Genomic DNA, 20589 nt, shown 5'->3' on the forward strand with positions numbered 1-20589 from the left:
GTCATTAAAGTGCGGGCACATACTAATGCCAAAGACCCAGTCACAAAAGGCAATGCTATGGCAGATGCAGCTGAAAAAACTGCAGGGCAACTGCATAATCGAGCAGATCTATCTATGGTAATGTTGTCCACTCCATCCCTACTGTCAAATGAGCTTTTAGGTACACTGCAGGCACAAGCCTCTGAGAGTGAAGTTGATTTTTGGGCTAGCAGAGGCTTGACACAAGACAAACATGGTCTTATGTCAAAAGAGGGGATTGTAGGACTTCCACAGGCAGCTGCTGTATTATTCATTCAAAATTTTCATGGTGTAGGTCATAAGGGAAAACAGTTAGTGGAGAAAGAAATGTGCAAACGATTTTGTGTATGGTTTCTCCATGATTTGGTGGAGGAAACATTGGGAAGGTGCCTTACTTGTTTACAAAACAACCCTGGGCATGGCCAGCATGGGAAACATGAACATTTAACACCCCCTGAGGCACCATTCACACATCTACAGATAGATTTTACACATCTCCCTAAATCAAAAGAAGGAGATAAGCTGTTGGTGGTAGTAGACAGATTTTCAGGTTGGCCAGAAGCTTTCCCATGTACGAATGAAACAGCAGAGACAGTGGTCAAGGTTTTGTGTAAGGAAATCATCCCTAGATGGGGTTGTCCTTTGTTCATAGAAAGCGATCAGGGACCAGCTTTTACTGCAGCAGTGACTCAGGGAGTCTCAAAGGCTTTGAGTATTCAATGGAAGCTCCATATTCCTTATCACCCTCAGAGTTCTGGAGTAGTGGAAAGAAAAGCCACGGGAGGGACTCTGAAGAATTGGCCAGCTGTGTTACCTGCTATACTAGCTGAAATAAGGATGACACCTCATAAACGGAGTAAGTTGTCTCCCTTTGAGATACTAATGGGCAGACCATTCCCTACCCCTTGGACTAGACAGCAACCCCCTCTGTGGTAGAAAGGAGATTTAGAGGTGATACAGGCAGAATATGTAAGAGCATTGTGTGAAAAGTTGAATAGTGAGCATGGTGATGCTGCTGTTTTTTTCTTTTATCCGCAGATCAACCAACCCACCCCTTTGAGGTAGGTGATCAAGTGGTGATCCGAAGACTGGATCCAAAAGTGAGACCCCGGTTTGGAGAACCTACAGCGATTGTGGCCATTACACGTACAGCTGTTCTTACTGAAGGATCAGGCACCTGGATCCATGCATCAAGAGTCAAAAGGATTTCCCAAGATGAGAGACACAATCAAGCTGATCAACCAACAGAAGAAGGAGCCAAGAACTTTGCTACCCAACCTATTGGATCCCCGTGAGGACTGGATGAACCTGATTATTATCTTATCAATAGTGACTATTATCATCGTCCCACTATGGTTTCTATTGGAGATTTCATATGATAGAAAGGAGCCAGTGGTTCAGAAACCCTCTGGGAGTTCAGGATGGGTGAGGGGTTACCTCATCACAACTGAATGATCATCTGTATCAAAATAAGAATTAATGAGAAGGAAAGGGAGGAAATGTTTTTGCTTCAACAATATGAGGAAATGCATGGGATTGAGACGATAGGGAGAGTAAGTCAATGAAAAGTGTTATCACTATGTGATAAAAGAGGGGACTGAAAGGATTAAATGGAATATAACTGAATCCATTTTGTATACACTAATACAAGATGCTAGTTTAATATACATATATGAGATATGTGCACACTAACAAAACTGTCTATGTCAGCTTCATGTAGAAATGAGTGTTTTTGCAAACCCTTACAAAAAAGCAGATAAGGTTTACTCTCACTTCTGAAAAGTTTTAACCACAAATTGGGTGTTAGGTCAGATTAAAGCCATGGTCTGGGCTTTAGAGGAGATATGGTATGATAGATAAAGCAGAAGAGTGAAAATGCAAACCTCATACAAATAATTGTTGAGTTAAGGTAAAATAATGTACATGTATTTGATTGGAAGATCTGAGGGTGTGTTTGCCTAAAGACTACAGTATAATAACCCGATGTTATGCCAATAAAACTGAAGTGTTTGCAATCGCAACTGAGGTGATTTGAGTGCATTCACTTTCCGAGATCTCGTAGCTGTGTCCAGGTGTGACCGTTGGTATCTTGAGGGGGCCCCCAAGGAACAGGAAAAAGACCACCTACCTACTTTCAATCAGTGCCTACCAGTGCACATCAATGCCACATATCAGTGCCCATCTGAGCTGCCTTTCAGTGTCACCCATCAGTGCCATCTTTTAGTGTCACCCATCAGTGCCGCCTAACAGTGCCAGTCAGTGCCGCCTAACAGTGCCAGTCAGTGCCGCCTAACAGTGCCATGTATCAGTGTTGCCTTTCAGTGCCCATCAGTGATGCCTGTCAATGCCCATCAGTGCCTCCTCAGTGCCCATCAGTGCCACCTATCAGTGTCCATCAGTGCAGCCTCATTAGCGCACATTAGTGAAGGAGAAAAATCACTTATTTACAAAATTTCATAACAAAAACAAAGAAAAAAACATTTTTTTGTCAAAATTTTCAGTGGTTTTTGGTTTAAGAAAAAATAAAAAACCCAGAGGTGATTAAATACCACCAAAATGAAGCTCTATGTCACAACAAAATGATAAAAATTTCATATGGGTACAGTGTTGTAAGACCGCGCAATTGTCACTCAAAGTGCGACAGCGCTGAAAGCTGGAAATTGGCCTGGGCAGGAAGGGGGTATAAGTGCCCTGTAGACTAGTGGTTAGAATTGATGGAGCATATAGAATTGGAAGACTCCAACAAGGCAGGAAGGAAAACTCAAGAGATGTGATTGTACAATTCCATAACTATCAGGATAAAGAAGAGCTCTGGAAGAAGATAAAAGGAAAAGCAGTAATAAAATATGGAGAAATAAATATACAGATCTTTGCTGATTTAGCAGCGGAAACATTAATAAGAAGGAGAATTTTGAAGCAGTTACTGGAGCAAATGAGAAAGCAGAACATTCAATATAGTTGGGGATTCCCAGCGTGTTTAATCGGATGGAAAAATGGTCGCTCAGCAAGATTGAGATTCCCTGAAGATTTGATAGACTTTTGTAAGACACTTGATTTGCAGGAAATAGTTATTCCTGGTTGGGAGGAAGAAGGAGGGGAGATGTGGGTTATGGAAAAGAGGGGTGGCAGGTAGCTCTAAGGAGGAACAGTAAAGAGGAATAGGAGGAGAGGGAGGGTTTTTTTTTCTTTATTTCTTTTTTATCTTTCCCCTGTGTGGGACTAGGGAGAGGGGGAAGTGGGAGAGATTAATTTTTGGTCTGTCCCTTGTGCTCCTCTTTTTTTTTTTTTTCTTTTTCTCCCTCCGCTCCTACCTCTCTTTTGAGGCCTGAGTTTCTAGAGCATGGCGGGACATGGAGGATGAGATACGCAAACTGGAGAGGCGTACATGGTCAGAGCTTTAATGTAAAGGTGAAGCAAAGGTGGGGTTATGACCACAAATGATTTGCAGGCAAATTACAAGCAGTGAATTAGACTGAACAATTTTTACTATCTTGCCAAGCAGCCTCAGTTTTCTGTGTGATGTCATATTATAATACAGGTTTTAAATAGCGCCAACAGTTTGCGCAGCACTTTACAATATAAGGGAGACAGTACAATTACAATACATTTCAGTACAGAAGGAATGTGAGGGCCCTGATCATGGAGCTTACAATCTAAAGGAAGGGGGAGGTGATACAAAAGCTGATAGCTGTGGGGGATGATCTGGTGGAGGTGACTCAAGTACAGTTCTTAGGAGTAGGTGGGGTAGGCTTCCCTGAATAAGTGGGTTTTCAAAGATCGCCTAAAGGCAGACAGGGTGGGGGCTGACCGGACATGCTGTGGTAGGGAGTTCCAGAGGATGGAAGAGGCTCTGGAGAAGTCCTGGTGGCGAGCGTGGGAGGAGGCGATCAGGGAGCTAGAGAGGAAGATATCTTGGGAGGAGCAGAGTGGGCAATTTGGGCGGTATCTGTGGATGAGTTTGGCGATGTAGCTAGGGGCAGTGTTGTGGATGGCTTTGTAAGCTGTGGTTAGTATTTTGAATTATATACTTTAGGTTAGTGGAAGCCAGTGAAGGGATTGGCAGAGAGGGGCAGCAATCGTTGATCGGTTGGTAAGGTGTATGAGTCTAGCAGCAGCATTCATAATAGACTGATGGGGGGATAGCCTGTGTAACGGTAGGCCAGTGAGGAGGGAGTTGCAGTAATCAAGCCGGGATATAACCAAGGCGTGGATAAGTTGTTTTGTGGTGTCATTGATCAGGAAGGGGTGGATTTTGGAAACGTTCCGGAGGTTGAGGCAGCAGGATTTAGCCAGTAAGTGGATGTGGGTCCCAAAGGAGAGGTCAGAGTCTAGGATTACGCCTAGCACCCTGGCAAGAGGAGGAAGGACCAATGGTTGGGCTGTTGATCTTAATGCTAAAGTCATGAGTGGGGGATCGGGGAGGAGGAAATATTACAAGCTCAGTTTTTGAAAGATTGAGTTTAAGGTAGTGATGTGACATCCATGCTGATATGTCACTTAGTAGATGTGTGATACGTGAGGAGATTGAGGGGGTGAGCTGGATAGTGGAGAGATAGATCTGGGTGTCATCAGCATAGAGGTGGTATTGGAAGCCATGGGAGGTTATCAGTTGGCCAGGGAGGAGGTATAGAGAGAGAAAAGGAGGGGCCCAAGGACAGAACCTTGGGGTACCCCAACAGAGAAAGGTATATATTACCATGGAAGCAGCCATGTGACCAACATGTTCGCTCAAGTTTGCTGATTGGATGTGTACCAGTGCAGAAAGCCTGGCCACATCTCCCAGGGAAGAAGGGACAGAGAGAAGGGGTGGATTGCTGAAGTTATATCCACCCTCTTCTAAACAGAAAATGGACCATTACTGCAAGCTACCGGAAAGATAGAGTGCACCTGGTGGAAAACCAAAAGGAGGTAGGAAAGAAAACAACCGATTTGTAATGATGGTAATATTTGCTAATAATTTAACCCATACTTCTCCTTTAAGATCACATTAAAAAAAACAGCTCCCTACTGAACAATATATTTTTTTGCATTGGTACATGTCCCCCATGGCAGTGCCCTTATTTAAAAAAGATAAAATTAGTCTCCCATAGACTTTAATAGGGTCCAGTTGCTATGTTCAGGATTTGCAGATTTTTTGCCAAACATCACTAATCAGATTTTATCGAAAGGTGAAATTAACCTGCAATTGACCTCCTATTGACCTTTTATTTAACTGAATATGATTTATCTTTTCAAAGTGAAAAGTAAACACAGTAAAACTGAAAGCCTTAATTTTTGCCCCAAATCAGTTCCCACAGAAATATTACCTCTAAAACTTGCATTAGCAGTTAAGAAAAATTACAGGGAACACCTTTAGCAAATATTGACAAATTCCCCCATCGCGGCAACTGAGGAAATCTTACCTCCATTACCCTGGGCCCATTCATCTTCAGTCTGCCTTGTAGCATTAGCTTCAATTACACTTGACAGCTCATTAATTATCAGTTTATAGATCTTAACCAGTAGGGGTATGGTTGTAAAACGTTGTGGAGCTATGAGAAATACATAAACAATGTGATGAAGACTAACAAAAAATGTACAGTACAAAAACATCTATGTCTGATTTTATAATCTATTAAAAAAAAAGTCACATTTGCCAAAGACATTCATCCTTCATATTGACATGACTATGAAAAAAAATCATATATCTTACTGCATGACAGCGATGCAACTGCAGAATATTAAAGTTAAAGTATAAGTAAAGTCAAATTTTTATTAAAGTTTATGAGAACACAACAGTACCTTTGTACATCAAAACACACACACTGTAAAGTAACAGTCAAGTGGCGCAGCCTGTGAAATAGCAACCTTTTTTACATTTTTTTAATTAAAATAACAAAAACGTGTCCTCCTCTTCTCGGGTCCCCTGGCGGCGAATTTGGTTCCTGCTCTTCTTTTCTTCATGTGTCTCCATAGCAAGCCATTTATTATGGAGCCACACAATGTCTGTTCGCTCCTGAGTGGTGTATCTATGGAACCATGCTCCACAGAGACACACAGCTGGACTTAGCCCTTAGCCCCCTTTTCCCTCCTAACTGCATATGATCGACAGCTATTCGAGTCCCTGTGTGAAGAGGAAGAGAGGGGAGAAGAGATGCAGCCATGCACAGCACTGGATCTATTCTCCCCTCTCTTCCCCTTCACATGGGGAAGGGGGGAAGACAGAGGGATAAAAAAAGTGTTTTTCACCTTAATGCTCTAAGTGTTCCAGCAGTGGAAGCTCTTTCCGTTTCACTCTTGGAACAAAACAGTCAGGCTGAGCTTCACAGGAAGTTTTGTATTCTATGATTGGCTCACATGGAGATGTGGGTGGATAACGTCGCAATTTCCACCTCAGCTAAAAGAGGAAGGTTTGTATTCATTCATAAAATACAAAACTAACAATTAGGTGTCAGACTGGCCCACAAAAATGCAAAAAAACAAAACGCCACCAAAAAGAAAAAAAAATTGGGGGTCCTGATACCTCAGGGAAGCTGCTATTCCTTTTTGGTAAACCCAAAAAAACAGACAAAAAAAAGTAAAAATGTAATAATGTGGGGTTTGTGGGTTAACACTGTTTTTAATTGTCTATAAAATACAAAGCTGCCTGTGAATGGCTGAGCAGCACTTAGCCCGACTATTTTGTTCCAGATGTGAGGGAAGTTCTCCCACTGCCAAAATGCTGCTCTATATATACACTGCGCAGAGCTGAAGCTACATACCTTAAAATTAATACAGGTCACCTACCAAGTGCACCTAGCAGTAAAGTAGTTGTTTCGGCCAACTTGGATCAAAGAAGCTATTTAAAAAAGGACAGTAAATGTGGCTTTAGACTTTAAATGGTTAGGTGCCTGTGTAGAGGTGAACCACGAGGTGGTCTGTAAAATATTGCAATAAATAGGTCAAATACATCATCATCATTTTTTATTATATCCCCTGTGAATTGTGCTGTACTCCAAGAAAAGGATTTTACAGGTAAACTAAAAATCCAATTTTCACTATTGTAAGCCAAAGGATGCAGGACATCTTAATATCTATTACAATAAGGATGTTCCAAAGCACTGCATAAAAGGAGAAGGCAAACATGCCTCAAAAAAAAAAAAAAATTTCAGAATGGGTTAGAACCTTACACAGCAATGTGCAAGGCCCTCAGACCAAATGTTGTGTCCACAGAGGCCTGAAAAACTACCTGGCAGAACTTAGTAAATGTATGAAATGAGGACCAGGTAGCAGCCTTACACAGAGGCTTGATGTTGAATAGCCCAGGATAGACCAACACTATTGGTAGAATGAACTGTCACAAAGAATGAAGGAGCCTTTCCTTTAATGTAATAACCTTGAGAAATTAGATCCATCTAGGAATAATAGATTTTGAAGTTGCCTGACTCTTCCTTGATCCTTCAGGAAGCACAAATGGAGCTATAAACCTTCACTGGACAAAACACACCCAAAGTATATAAGGCCTTGTCCCCTGGTGTCTGAGGATTAGGGCAGAACAAGGATATTATATCCTGGTTGAGATGCAGAAGGGAAACCACCTTGGGTAAGAAAGACTGTGTTGTAAAGACAACTTTATGCCAACGAATGAATAGGAATTTGATACCCTACAAGTCAATGTAATGGCTATTAGAAAGACAACCGTATGTGTCAGAAGCACTACGGAGAGTTACTGTGCTGCAGTATCTGCATGAGCACTCAAGGGTGGGCCATCTCCACGACCAGGCCAACATATTCCAGACATTGATTTGGAGGCAAGGCTGGTTTTTGGAAGTTTAGGACCCACTGAGACATTGCCAAAATCTGTACTGTCCAAGGAACATTGGAATCTAGGACTGAACAGACTGCTCCCTGAGCAGAAGATTGACCAGATTGATCCTACAATGAAATACCCAGGGTTTGCAGGAGACCCATGACCGGAGCCAACACCTTGCTGAACTTCAAGGGAGCAATGCATAGCCCTGCTGCAAACATAGTATCAGCCCTCCGCAGGACCCTTTGGTGAGGCTGGGAAATCAGCATGTGCAGATAGGCCTCCTGGATATCCAGACACCAGAAAGTCTATCAGCTGTAGGGAGGTGACTACCAAATGGACAGACTATCCGCAATATTTGCATCTAAAAGGAACTTGTAGGGTCTAGAATTGGACAAACATTGCTGTTTGGCTTGGGAGCCATGAAGAGGTTCGAGTAGAATCCATGAAACATCTCTCCATCTAGAACCAGAGCGATCAATCCTTGTATGCATAAAGGGGGGCTAGCGCTGAAATTTGTTTGCAACCCTACGCCACCACACTGTAGACCCAATCTTTCGCAATCTCCCCAGACTAAATTTCCACAAAGGCACGCAATTGGCCGGTCTCCAATGGATGTACACTGTACCCAAGGTCAAGGTTCCGGTCCCATTTCCCAGTGCTCCTCCTCTTTGAAAACAGTGTTTTTGTGTTGCAGGTAGAGGATAGAACACTCTGCCTGATCTGTCGATGCCAGGTTGGAACAGTAAAAAAACAAAAAACAAAACAAAACTGCGAAACAAGAGACACAAGAGGAGACAGACAAAGACCAAAACTGTGGCATGGCACAAGAGATTGGGAAAACAGGGCAAGAGCACCAACAGAAACCACAGGAGATATGCAGAACCCCCCCTTCCCCAGGGTACAGTTTCCAGAGTGACCACCGATCAAAGGCACTCAACCATTTTACACTGCAAAATCCCAAAGCGAGTTGCAACTTTGTCCATCAATGCCGGTGCACACACTAGTGCCTTCAGTAACACAACTTCCCAGCTGGAGATCTCTACCTTGGACATATAACGCACTGTGTTAATCCACCAGACAGTGCATAATTGTATAGGATCCAGCAACATTACAAGCTGTCCCTGCATGCCCATCGCAGGGTCCAGGTACCATTGCCTTTATTTCAAAGATCGATGGGAAATTGAGTATTTGGGCTGAGACTGCAAAGGCAAAAACACTCGCCTAAAGACACTAGAAAAAAAAACTAGAGGCTGTGCTGAGCAGGAAGGGATTATGCCTGGGAGGGGATACTTGCCTTTTTTTTGCCACTGTCCAATCACCTAAAGGTGGCAGCATAACCCTACCATAATGGATATGAAGATGCCCTGTTGATTTTGCCAGAATTACAGCCATCTTTAGTGAACTACAAACCCCTTCTCCCTATGTAACAGAAATTAGGAGTTTTCAAGCTTTAAAGGTCGGAACATACTTCTGGAACTTTTAGATCTGGTGCGAATTCCTTCTTCCATATCAAATATTTCATCTCCCTTTACTTTAATATCCTGTAGTCTCTTGTCATCCATTGTAATACCATATTGGAGAATCTTGCACAAAGCGACTGAACTATGAGGGCGAGAAATGCAAATTATGGAGAGAAAACAAGCTGCAAGTCACAGACAGCATTTGTATGTCAACCAGCTTAAAAAATAACCACATCTCCAAACAGTAGGAACTAGAAAACCATATCAAGCAAAGGCTGAAAATTAATAATAGCTAAAGATCACAATTAACCCACTGAGATGTTAAAAGATGAAAAAAAAAAGTATTTCCTAAATAAAAGTGTCAAAACAGACTGCCTAACATTCTACCATTGAAAAATACAATACAGAGTATAGGTGAATAAAATCACAACTCGGGTGCTCTAAAACAAAATCTCGCTCACCTGACTTTGCCTTCATATTGCCCATAGAACAAATGTTGTCGACTCATCCACTCTGTCATTACAAACTCTAGGGCTGGTTTACCAGTTGGGCCAGGCAGACTACAAAGGAACTCAAGCAAAGGCTCCAGTTGAGAGTTTGCTAGATGTGCAAACACCATAATTAATGACTGAAAAAAAACAAAAAATAAAAAAAATTTCGACAATTCCCAGAACTACATACAATGGCTATAGTGCACTGACAAAGATATGTTTATGTAATACCTGCATGACACTAAGTGTTTCTGCTTGCTGCATCTTGCTAAGGATAGCTCGCAAAATTTGGTCTAGATTTTCTCCCAGTTCACGTCCAGCCTTAGAAATTAGGGTAGAGACAAGGCGCCCCACAAATGCTGCAGTGAATTCAGACGTGCGAGGATCCAATAGTTGGCTAACTACTTGCATAACATACCAAAGACCACTATGTCCTTGTTCATCCTGCCACTGTGCAATCTGTTCCAATGCAACAGAAACGTAGGCTCGAAGACATTCGCCACCATTCTGAAAACAGAAGATGCAATAAATCCTAGGTTTGAACACCATACACCACAGCCAATGTTCCTAATATAGTTATAGCCATCCTACCCCACAGCCTCTAGATACCATATGTTTGTTCTCAAGAAATGGTAACCTCAATATTAAAAGGGGTACCTGCATGGTGGTATTGTCATCCGTACGTAGGGTACACTGGGCCACGGCAGGAAAGGCCTGACAGATTAGAAGCTCTGAGAGAGGTGGCTTTGTGTTCCTCACAACTGTGGTCAAAATATCAATTGAAGTCTGCAGAAGAAATTAAAACAAAAAGTGGTGAGATAAAGTATATGTCTTTGTAAAAAGTCAACATTTGTCACAGTTTTTATATATAAAATATCAATGTAAACCAGGTGTTACTAGTTACCTGCAATCAGTACCAAATACCTTTTAAAAACTGCTTTATAGCAGGTCAGAGTTACATACGCTTCAAATGTCATATAAACGGGGGCTATTCTGAGATGCCCTTTATCACAATTGAAAATTACCAGCAGAGCTCTAGTTGTTTATAATAATAATAATTATTCAATGTGTTTTAACCACTTACCCACCGCGGTATAGCAGATATACTGCTACACGGCGGCACGTGCGTGCAAAATCACGCATATATATGTGATTTTGCGTTTCTGGTTAGGGGGCACACGCGCCCTACCTACGCCACCATTCGCGCCCGCGGATGTCAATCATTGGGTCCTGGCCGGTGATTACCCGCTGGGGCCCGGTGATTACCGACAATCACCAACGCGAAGGGAGACTGTTTTGTTTACAAACAGTTTTCCTCTCTGTCAGCTCAGGCACACTGCTCGGTCCCAAGCAGTGTACTTACAGTGAGGCACATCCCCCTGCCCCCTAGTAAAACTCTCACTACACTCAGTTAACCCTTTGATCGCCCCTCACATTAACCCCTTCCTGCCTAGTGTCATTAGTACAGCGTCAGTACTGTTTTTTAGCACTGATCACTGTATTGGTGTCACTGTTTCCTCACAGTGTCAGAATGCCATTACTGGTAGGAAAAAAAAAAAAAAATCACAGTATCTGTATTGCCATTTGTAAATGCTAAAACGTTCACGTAAACCAATTAATTTACACATATTGGGATTTTTTTTTTTTAGCAAAGACGTGGCAGAATACATTTTAGCCAAAATGTATGACAAAATTTGCAATGCTGCACCTAAACGAAATTTACGTCCTTTTTTTCACACAAATAGAGTTTTCTTTCGGTGGTAATTGATCACCTGTGCGCTTTTTATTTTTCCTCAAATATGTAGACAAAAAGAAAAAACATCAGCGCCCAGGATTCTCTTATTAGACACACAATTCCCCGTGAGATGCTGCTGTACACAGGTGCAAAAACCAAAAAAACTTATATCAATAAATACCAGCGCAAACCCACATAATAAATTGCATCACCCAACCTAATTAGACAAACTAAAAAAACGTGACCACTTATATGCTAATGAAATAATAAAAAAAATATATATAAATACATAAATAAATAAATATTGAATTAATAAGTCCAGTGACAAAAAAATCCCAAAATAACAGTCCCGTGACAAAAAAAATCAGGAAGAAGAAAAAACCATAGTATACAGCAGGATGGCAGACCTCAGATGCAGACTCATACACTATTCAAAAATGGCCCCTTGGAACGCACCGCTCGGCGTGCGTTCCACTCACCGGAAATGACGTCAGACGCCGGAACAGACCGTCTGTTCCGGCGTCTGACGTCATTTCCGGTGAGTGGAACGCAAGGGGCCATTTTTGAATAGTGTATGAGTCTGCATCTGAGGTCTGCCATCCTGCTGTATACTAGGCTGTGGGGTCTTTTATGCAAGAGTCGCTGTACATGGAAAGAGGATCGTTTTAAAGAAAGATCGTTGTTGTTTCAAATAAAATGTGGGTTATATCCTGCTAAAATGTGAGTGGTCTGGAGAGATTTTTTTTTTGATGAGAAATCACTACGGTATTACGCTATGGTTTTTTCTTCTTCCTGATTTTCCTTGGGGGATTCGGTGAGAGGAGTAACCAGAAGAGGTACCCAGATCTGAAAGGAGGTATTATTTGGAGGTCCTATATAAAGTAAAGGGGGTCCAGGAGCCCTTAATATTCCTGAAAGGCGTGTGACTCACTAATATCTGGTGAGTGCGGTTAATGTTGGTTTTTGCACTGGTGGATGGGGAAGGGATCAAAAGCACGGAAGAATCCAATGAAAATTACAGTATAATTACAATTTTTGTCACGGGACTGTTATTTTGGGATTTTTTTGTCACTGGACTTATTAATTCAATAATTATTTATTTATTTATGTATTTATTTATATATATATTTTTTATTATTTCATTAGCATATAAGTGGTCACTTTTTTTAGTTTGTCTAATTAGGTTGGGTGATGCAATTTATTATGTGGGTTTGCGCTGGTATTTATTGATATAAGTTTTATTTTTCCTGCTTTAAACAAAAAAATACCAAATATTTTGAAGAAAAACGATATTTTTTACTTTCAGCTATAAAAAACATATAGTAAACTCAAAGTTAGTTAAAAATTTAGGCCAAAATGTATTCTGCTACATGTTTTTGGTAAAAAAAAATCCCAATAAGTGTATATTGATTGCTTTGTGTGAAAGTTACAGCGTCTACAAACTATGGTTAGATACTGCAATTTACGACATTTTTTTGCTATACAGCGCTGCGCTAGTTTAACGGACAATTGCGCGGTCATGCAATACGGTACATAAAGGAAATTTATGTCCTTTTTTTTAACACAAATAGAGCATTCTTTTGGTGGTATTTGATCACTTGTGCACTTTTTATTTTTGGCGCTATGACCAGAAAAAAGTTTTGAAGAAAAAAAATTTTTTTTTGAAAAAAACAATATTTTCTCATTTTGGTCATAAAATATATCTAAAAAAACTAAACTTTCATCATAAATTTAGGCCAAACTGTATTCTGCTACATGTTTTTGGTTAAAAAAATCCCAATAAGTTTATATTGATTGCTTTTTGTGAACGTTATAGCGTCTACAAACTATGGTATAGATAATGCAATTTACATAGCTTTTACTTTCTGACTGCCCATCACATTTCTTGAGGTGCTAAAATACCAGGACAGTACAAACACCCTCAAATGACCCCTTTTCGGAAATCAGACACCCTAAGCTATCTGCTGAGAGGCATATTGAGTCCATGGAATATTTTTTTTTTTTTCTACAAGTTTCTGGAAAATGACAAAAACTTTTTTTTTTTTTACACAAAGTTGTCATTTAAATGATTTATTTCTCGCACAAGCCCTGGGTATATGTGGAATTATACCCCAAAATACATTCTGCTACTTCTACCAAGTATGGGGATACCACGTGTGAGACTTTTTGGGAGCCTAGCTACATACAGGAGCCTGAAATCCAATTACCACTTTGAAAGCCTGAAGGTGTGTAACTTCCTCATTACACTTCCTCACTACCTATCACAGTTTCGAAGGCCCTGACATGCCAGGATAGCCCCAAACCCCCCCAAATGACCCCTTTCTGGAAAGTAGACACCCCAAGGAATTTAAAAAGAGGCATGGTGAGTATTTTGCAGATCTCATTTTTTCTCACAAGGTTTTGAAATAGAAAAAAAATAGAAAAAATATGTTTTTGTTTTTTTCTTCATTTTTCAAAAACTAGTGGCAACAAATGAGATCTTCAAAATACTTACCGTGCTTTTTATCAAATTCCTTGGGGCGTCTACTTTCCAAAAAGGGGTAATTTGGGGGGGTTAGGTGCTATCCTGGCATTTCAGGGCCTCCGAAACTGTGATAGGTAGTCTGGAAGTGCAATGAGGAAATAAAGCCCTTTAAAAGCCTGAAGGTGCTTATTGGATTTTGGGGTCCTGTACTTAGCTAGACTGCCAAAAAGTCTCTCAGATGTGGTAGCCCCATACTCAGGAGAAGTAGCAGAATGTATTTTTGGGAGTAATTCCACATATACCCATGGCATGTGTGAGCAGTAAATCATTTAAGTGACAATTTTGTGTAAAAAAAAAAAATATTTATTTTTGTTATTTTCCAAAAACTTGTGGTAAAAAAATAAATTCTTCTATTGATTCAACATTCCTCTCAGCAAATAGTTTGGGGTGACTACTTTCCAAAAAGGGGTCATTTTAGGGGGTGGGGGCGTTTTATGCCCACCATTAGAAGTTTATGCCACACATCATTCACTCTTCTAACCACCTAAAGACCAAGCCTTTTTGTTCACATGAAAAAAATCAGTATTTTTTGCTAGGAAATTAATTTAAACCCCCAAACATTATATATTTTTTTAAAGCAGACACCCTAGTGAATAAAATGGCACATAGTACTTGCGCAGCGATTTTTCAAAAGCAATTTAAAAAAAAAAAAAAAAACACACTTTTTTTTACTTTTAATGCACAAAAAACACAATATATTGGCCAATTGTTTGGTAAAATATAAAAGATAATGGTATGCCGAGTAAATAGATACCAAACATGACATGTTTTAAAACTGCGCATGCCCCTTGTAATGGCGACAAACTGCGAACATTTTTAATATCCATAGGCAGCGCTTTAAAAGCCACCATTTTAGATTTACAGAGAAGGTCTAGTGTTAGAATTACTGCCCTTGATCAGACGTTCACAGCAATACCTCACATGCATGGTGCAACCGCTGTATACATAACGGCACAGGGTCAAGGCATGTGCACACAGGTGTGCGCGCATAGGAGGGGCAATTTTTTTCTTTAGTTATTTTGATTTCTTTTTTTATTATTTTTACATTGTACCTTTAATTTTTTTTTTTTTTAAATCACTTTTAATGCTATAACAGGAAATGCAAATAACCCCTATAACTTCAATGGGCATTGTCATATTCTTTTTTGAGAAATGTGGGGTCTATCAGACTCTAGATATCTCCTCTGCCCTTACATTATCTAATCAAACCAAAATCGGTGTGATCAGATGCTTTCCCAATTTACAAATGGCGCTGTTTATATCCTGCGAAACTGAAGTGATGAAATGCTTGTAGCTTCCGAATTCTTAGACTATTCTGGTCTCCAATCAGCTCTATGGTCAGCTGGCAGAAACACCGGCTGCATTCTCAGGTTCCCCTGATGGCACGGGACTGCCAGAGAAGGCCGTGGAAGGCAGCGGGGGAGGGGGGACATCATCTCCCACTGCTTGTAAAAGCAATCTTGCAGCTAATTAGCCACTAGGATTGCTTTTACATGAAAGCCGATCACCGGCTGAAAAAAACGCTGTAGGCATCATCCTGGTATAACCATTCAAATCCAGTGATGTACCAGTACATCGCTGGTCCTTGTAGGTTATATATGCTATGTTCTTTTTTTTTTGTATGCAGCCTGTGGACTGAATGAAAAAATGAGAAGAAATCTCTGCCAGAAAAATTGTGTGGTATGCCCACCATTAGAATATACCGCCCTTCATCCACCCACTTCTAATGGTGGGCACACATTAGGTCACACTTTGCCACAAGTGCCAGTTCCAAGATTGAATAAATGTCTAAATAGTGGCACGCTTGAATAAAAATTGTCCACGTATAAGTGGTACCCCATATGGAGAAATGATGACACCAAGTCCCAAACTATCTTGCCACTGCTCCCCATGTAGTCTGGGCATCCGGGCGGGCTCCACGTGACTATCTTTTCCCTCGTAAATCCGAAACTTATAAGTATAGCTTGTTGTCCTCTCACAGGTCTTCTACATCTTGACCCCATATCTGGCACGCTTGCAGGGGAGAAATTGTTTGAATGCAAGGCGGCCAGAAAAATTAATAAGGGACTCCTCAACACAGATGTTTTGCTGGGGAGTATAGACATCTGCAAATTTTAGGTTAAGGTGATTTGCGAGGGGCTGAATTTTGTGAAGCCGGTCAAATTGAGGGTTACCTCGAGGATGACAGACTGCATTGTCACTGAAATGCATAAAACACATTATACTCTCATATCTATGCCTGGCAATGGCAGCAGAGAACACGGCATATGATGAATCGGGTCTGCGGACCAATACAACCGAAATTCATTTCTTTTAGTAATGCCCATGTTGAGGGTTAGGTCCAAAAAAAATGTACATTTGAAAACCGTAATGAGTTTCCATGCGAATGGTCTGGCAAGGTTTGAATTTGGGTTGGCGGCAATAAATTGTTGTGCATATAAACTGCTTTGATCCACAATCAACGCATACAGATATTCCGTGAAAAACAGCTCCACAAATCAAGGAGGTATGTGAAAGACCAGGATGTACTAGACCGCTGGTACTTACCAGTTCACCAAAAGGTAGAGCGGCACTAGTACTGGCACTCTGCTGCATATGAGAGTCATCAAAATTTGCCGGCAAGTGCTAACAGAGATCAGGCCTGATCCTGCGAACACTGCAGTTTTGTGTGCAATGTATCAAGTGACAGTGACCTACTGACACTGCACTTGCTGGGGGAGAAGGGGGGGGTAAGCGTAGGGGCTAAACGCAGGTGTTGGCAGGTGCCGGGGCTGATCCCGCTACCGCTGCGTTTTTGGGGACGCTATACTAATGTGAACGCTGGTATAGTGCTGACCTGATCAAAGATATTGACCCGTTCAGACACTATACTAGCAATGGAGGTTTATTGTACATGAGCGTGCTCCTGGCAATCAAGGGGTTAAATGTGATGACTGGTGTACTGACGGGCAATCTGACGCTATCTGGGAGGGGTGTGAAAGCCACGGGAGCGCGAATCACGTGTATGTATATATATATATATATATATATATATATATATATATATATATATATATATATGTGTGTGTGTGTGTGTGTGTGTGTGTGTGTGTGTGTGTGATTTTGCGTACCCATGCCGCCCTGTAGCAGTATTTCTGCTGTAGGGTGGTCAGGAAGCGGTTACAGAAGAGGTTTGTGTAACGGCGCTGCGTTACTTTAACTGACAATTGCGCGGTCATGCAACACTGCACCCAAATTAAATTAAATTTACATCCTTTTTTCCCACAAATTGAGCTTTCTTTCGGTGGTATTTGATCGCCTGTGCGGTTTTAATTTTTTGCGCTATAAAAAAAAGGGTGACAATTTTGAGAAAAAAAAATATATTTTGGACTTTTTGCTATTAAACATGTCCAGTAAAAAAAATTAAAAAATCTAATTTTGTCACAAATTTCATCCAAAATGCATTCTGCGACATGTCTGCTAAAAAAAAAAAAAAAATCAGAATACGTGTAAATTAATTGGTTTACATGAAAGTTATAGCGTTTACAAATGGCTGGAAAGATACAAGGATTTTGAATTTTTTTATACTAATAATGGCGGCGATCAGTGACTTATGGCAGGACTGCGGCGGACATTTTGACACTGGGGGGGAACTGACTTGGGGTCACTGACATCCCCAGTGACACCAATGCAGTGATCAGTGAAAAAAAAACCCACTGACACTGTACTAATGGCACTGGGGAGGAAGGGGTTAACATTTTTAGGGTTAACTGTGTGAGGGGAGTGTTTTACTAGGGGGCGGGGGTGTGTGCTGGACGGGGACAGGCTGATCGGGAGAGAGAAACTCTTCTCTCCCTGTTCAGCTTGTCAGGAGCTGACAGGCAACTGACAAATAGCAGGGCTGTGTGTAAACAATGCAGCCCTGCTCTGTGTTAGCGATTACCGTTAATCGCGGGGAAACGACCGGTAATGACCGGCCGTGACCTGGCGGCTGAGACCCGCTGCTGACACCCGCGCGATGTGTTTTGCAAAACCACGTTTTAAAACGTAAAAATAAAAAATGCACAGGTTTTCACCACAAAAAGAAAGCTCAATTCATGGGGAAAAAAAAGGACGTAAGTTTCATCTGGGTGCGGCGTTGCATGACTGCGCGCAATTGTCAGTTTAAGTAACGCAATGCCGTAATGCAAAAAATGGCCTGGTCAGGAAAGGGGGTAAATCCTCTGGAGGGCAAATGGTTAAACAAATCCAAAGGTTTATGCTCAAATATATATCATATATTAGTGCCATGCATAAGATATATGATAAATCTTTTTGTGTGTGGAAACGCTTGTAAGTGTCAGCAGCACTAGCATACAAAGGAGGTTGATTTTTGTTGCGCTGAAGTTGTAATTATACACATTTTATGCTTAAATATACACTCATCGGACACTTTATTGGTAACACAAATTGCTAATCAGCCAATCACATGGCAGCAACTCAATGCAATTAGGCATCAGGTTCCTGAAGAAGCCCAGGTGACCCGGTGGGCGAAACGCGTTGACGTCAGAGTCTGGTGATGCCCACGTTCCCGGCATCCCGGCCAGGCCGTCCAGCTGGCCTCCCTGCCTGCCACACTTTTTCACTCGCTCATTCCATTGAGCCTTTGGCTGCATACACTGCTCAAGGTGGAGGGACTCCTACATTATGAGGCTACAAATACCGGACCCCTCTGAAGCCTTAGATATGGACACATTACCCAGGCATGCTGACTGGAAGCGGTGAGAGTATCATGAGCCACCAACAGTAGAACTGTATCCATATTGATTGCGCTTGCACTGCATCATCTATGGGAACTGTTCATTTAGTGTGTTCTGGTTAATTGCACTATATATTGCTCTTCACCTTTGCATACCGGGCGTGCCATATATAGTGCTATTTAATTCAGCGGGCTTGAATTTTGTCCCTATTTTTGTTAGCCTTCTATTCATCATATGGATGTGCATCTATACCCATCCTATTTGGGTTCCATACACAACTAATTGCTGATACAGGAATAACGATCTGTTATCTCTATACTGCCATTCCAATATTGAATGGTGCATCATACTAGTTGTCACGGATATGCTCTGTACTTGGGTGATCACCATACTGTTTGAACAAAGTGGCAGTTGAAGCATTATCCTCTCTATTTTATATTTCACTAACTGGGAAATTGATTGGACATTTACAGGATATTTGTCAAATATTTGATTGGACTTTTTTTCAAAATCATCATCCAATTATTGTACCATACCAGCACTGTTTAAATGACTTGCAAAACCAATTGCCTTTAATCACGGTGATCCACTTCAAGTCACTCTCTACTCCTCCTTATTATACACATAGCACTCAATATGATGCATAAATTACCTCTGAATGAGGTCATCTTCAAGGTGGGAGAATGAGGCAGATTTGAGTGACCTTACCCCTCAAAGCGGAGCCGGCTTATACCATCTCATCAATCAAATTTTGTTGCCTTATCTATACGTTTATTATATCTGTTTTCAGTGCTATTACTGCGTATGGACATTGCTATAATTGATTGTCTCCATATCTGGCCATATCTTGTCTAATTATTTCCTTTTCCTTTTCTGACCTCATTCCTGTCTCCTTCTTAGTGTCCACCTTTTATTTACATCTTTATCTAAATTTCACCCACCAGTGCATTTATGTGTGCATGTCAGTGGAGCTGGGATTCCGGCACGTGACAACGTTGTCATTTTATTTGTCTATGTGAGGTGGAGGTTGTCCTATTTTTGTAATTTTTGATTCTGACTTTGGAATAAACTAATATTTTTTCTAGCCGCGGTTTGTTCTCATTAGGACCTCTATGCCAGTGGATCTCTTTCCCCTGGTTTTCTTCTCTTTTACTTTATATGATATGGTTCTGAGGACACCACCATTGTACTTGGCGAGTCGGCAGAATTTTCCATGTAATAATTAGAACTTTCCGTGTTGGACCTTATTACATAATATTTTATATATTTTTTTTGCGAGACATCCCAATTCCTTTTATGCAATTTATGCAATACAATTTGGTACAAGAGGAAATAGAGGGCCCTGCTCGTTAGAGCTTACAATCCAGGAGGAAGGGTTGAGTGATACAAAAGACAATAGTTGTGGGGGGATGAGCTGATGGAGGAAATAAATGGTGGTTTACTAGGTAGAAGCAGGATAGACTTCTTTAAAGAGAAAGGTTTTCAGGGATCGTCTAAGGGTGGATAGATTAGGAGACAGCCGGACAGATTGGGGTAGGAAGTTCCATAGGATGGGAGAAGCTCGGGAGAAGTCCTGGAGGCAAGCATGGGAGGAGGCGACATGGGAACTAGAGAGCAGAAGGTCTTGGGAGGATTGAAGAGAGCGGTTTGGTTGATATTTTTTAGACCAGATTGGTGATTGTAGCTGGGGGCAGAGTTGTGGATGGCTTTTGTAAGTTGTTGTTAGTATTTTTAATTTTATTAGTTGAGCAAGTGGAAGCCAGTGGAGGGATTGGAAGAGAGGGGTAGCAGACACTGAACGGTTGGTAAGGTGGATGAGAGGGGTAGCAGACACTGAACGGTTGATAAGGTGAATGAGCCTGGCAGCAGTAT

General features: G+C 41.2%; 1 protein-coding gene across 1 annotated transcript in view; it reads right to left on the reverse strand.

Annotated features, from left to right (window-relative positions):
• The window catches only part of IPO9 (importin 9), an 88778-nt gene that overhangs the window by 15628 nt on the left and 52561 nt on the right, over positions 1-20589 (reverse strand). The window contains exons 17-21 of the mRNA XM_089653628.1: positions 10398-10526; positions 9972-10247; positions 9711-9877; positions 9258-9391; positions 5421-5549 (exon numbers count right to left, since the gene is read on the reverse strand). Coding sequence (XP_089509754.1) covers positions 5421-5549; positions 9258-9391; positions 9711-9877; positions 9972-10247; positions 10398-10526 — 835 coding nt within the window. The remainder of the gene's footprint in view (positions 1-5420; positions 5550-9257; positions 9392-9710; positions 9878-9971; positions 10248-10397; positions 10527-20589) is intronic.

This window comes from Staurois parvus, unplaced genomic scaffold (genome assembly GCF_062004578.1).
Source record: "Staurois parvus isolate SC_StPar_1 unplaced genomic scaffold, SC_StPar_1.0 ptg000717l, whole genome shotgun sequence".
NCBI classification, from domain to species: Eukaryota; Metazoa; Chordata; class Amphibia; order Anura; family Ranidae; genus Staurois; species Staurois parvus.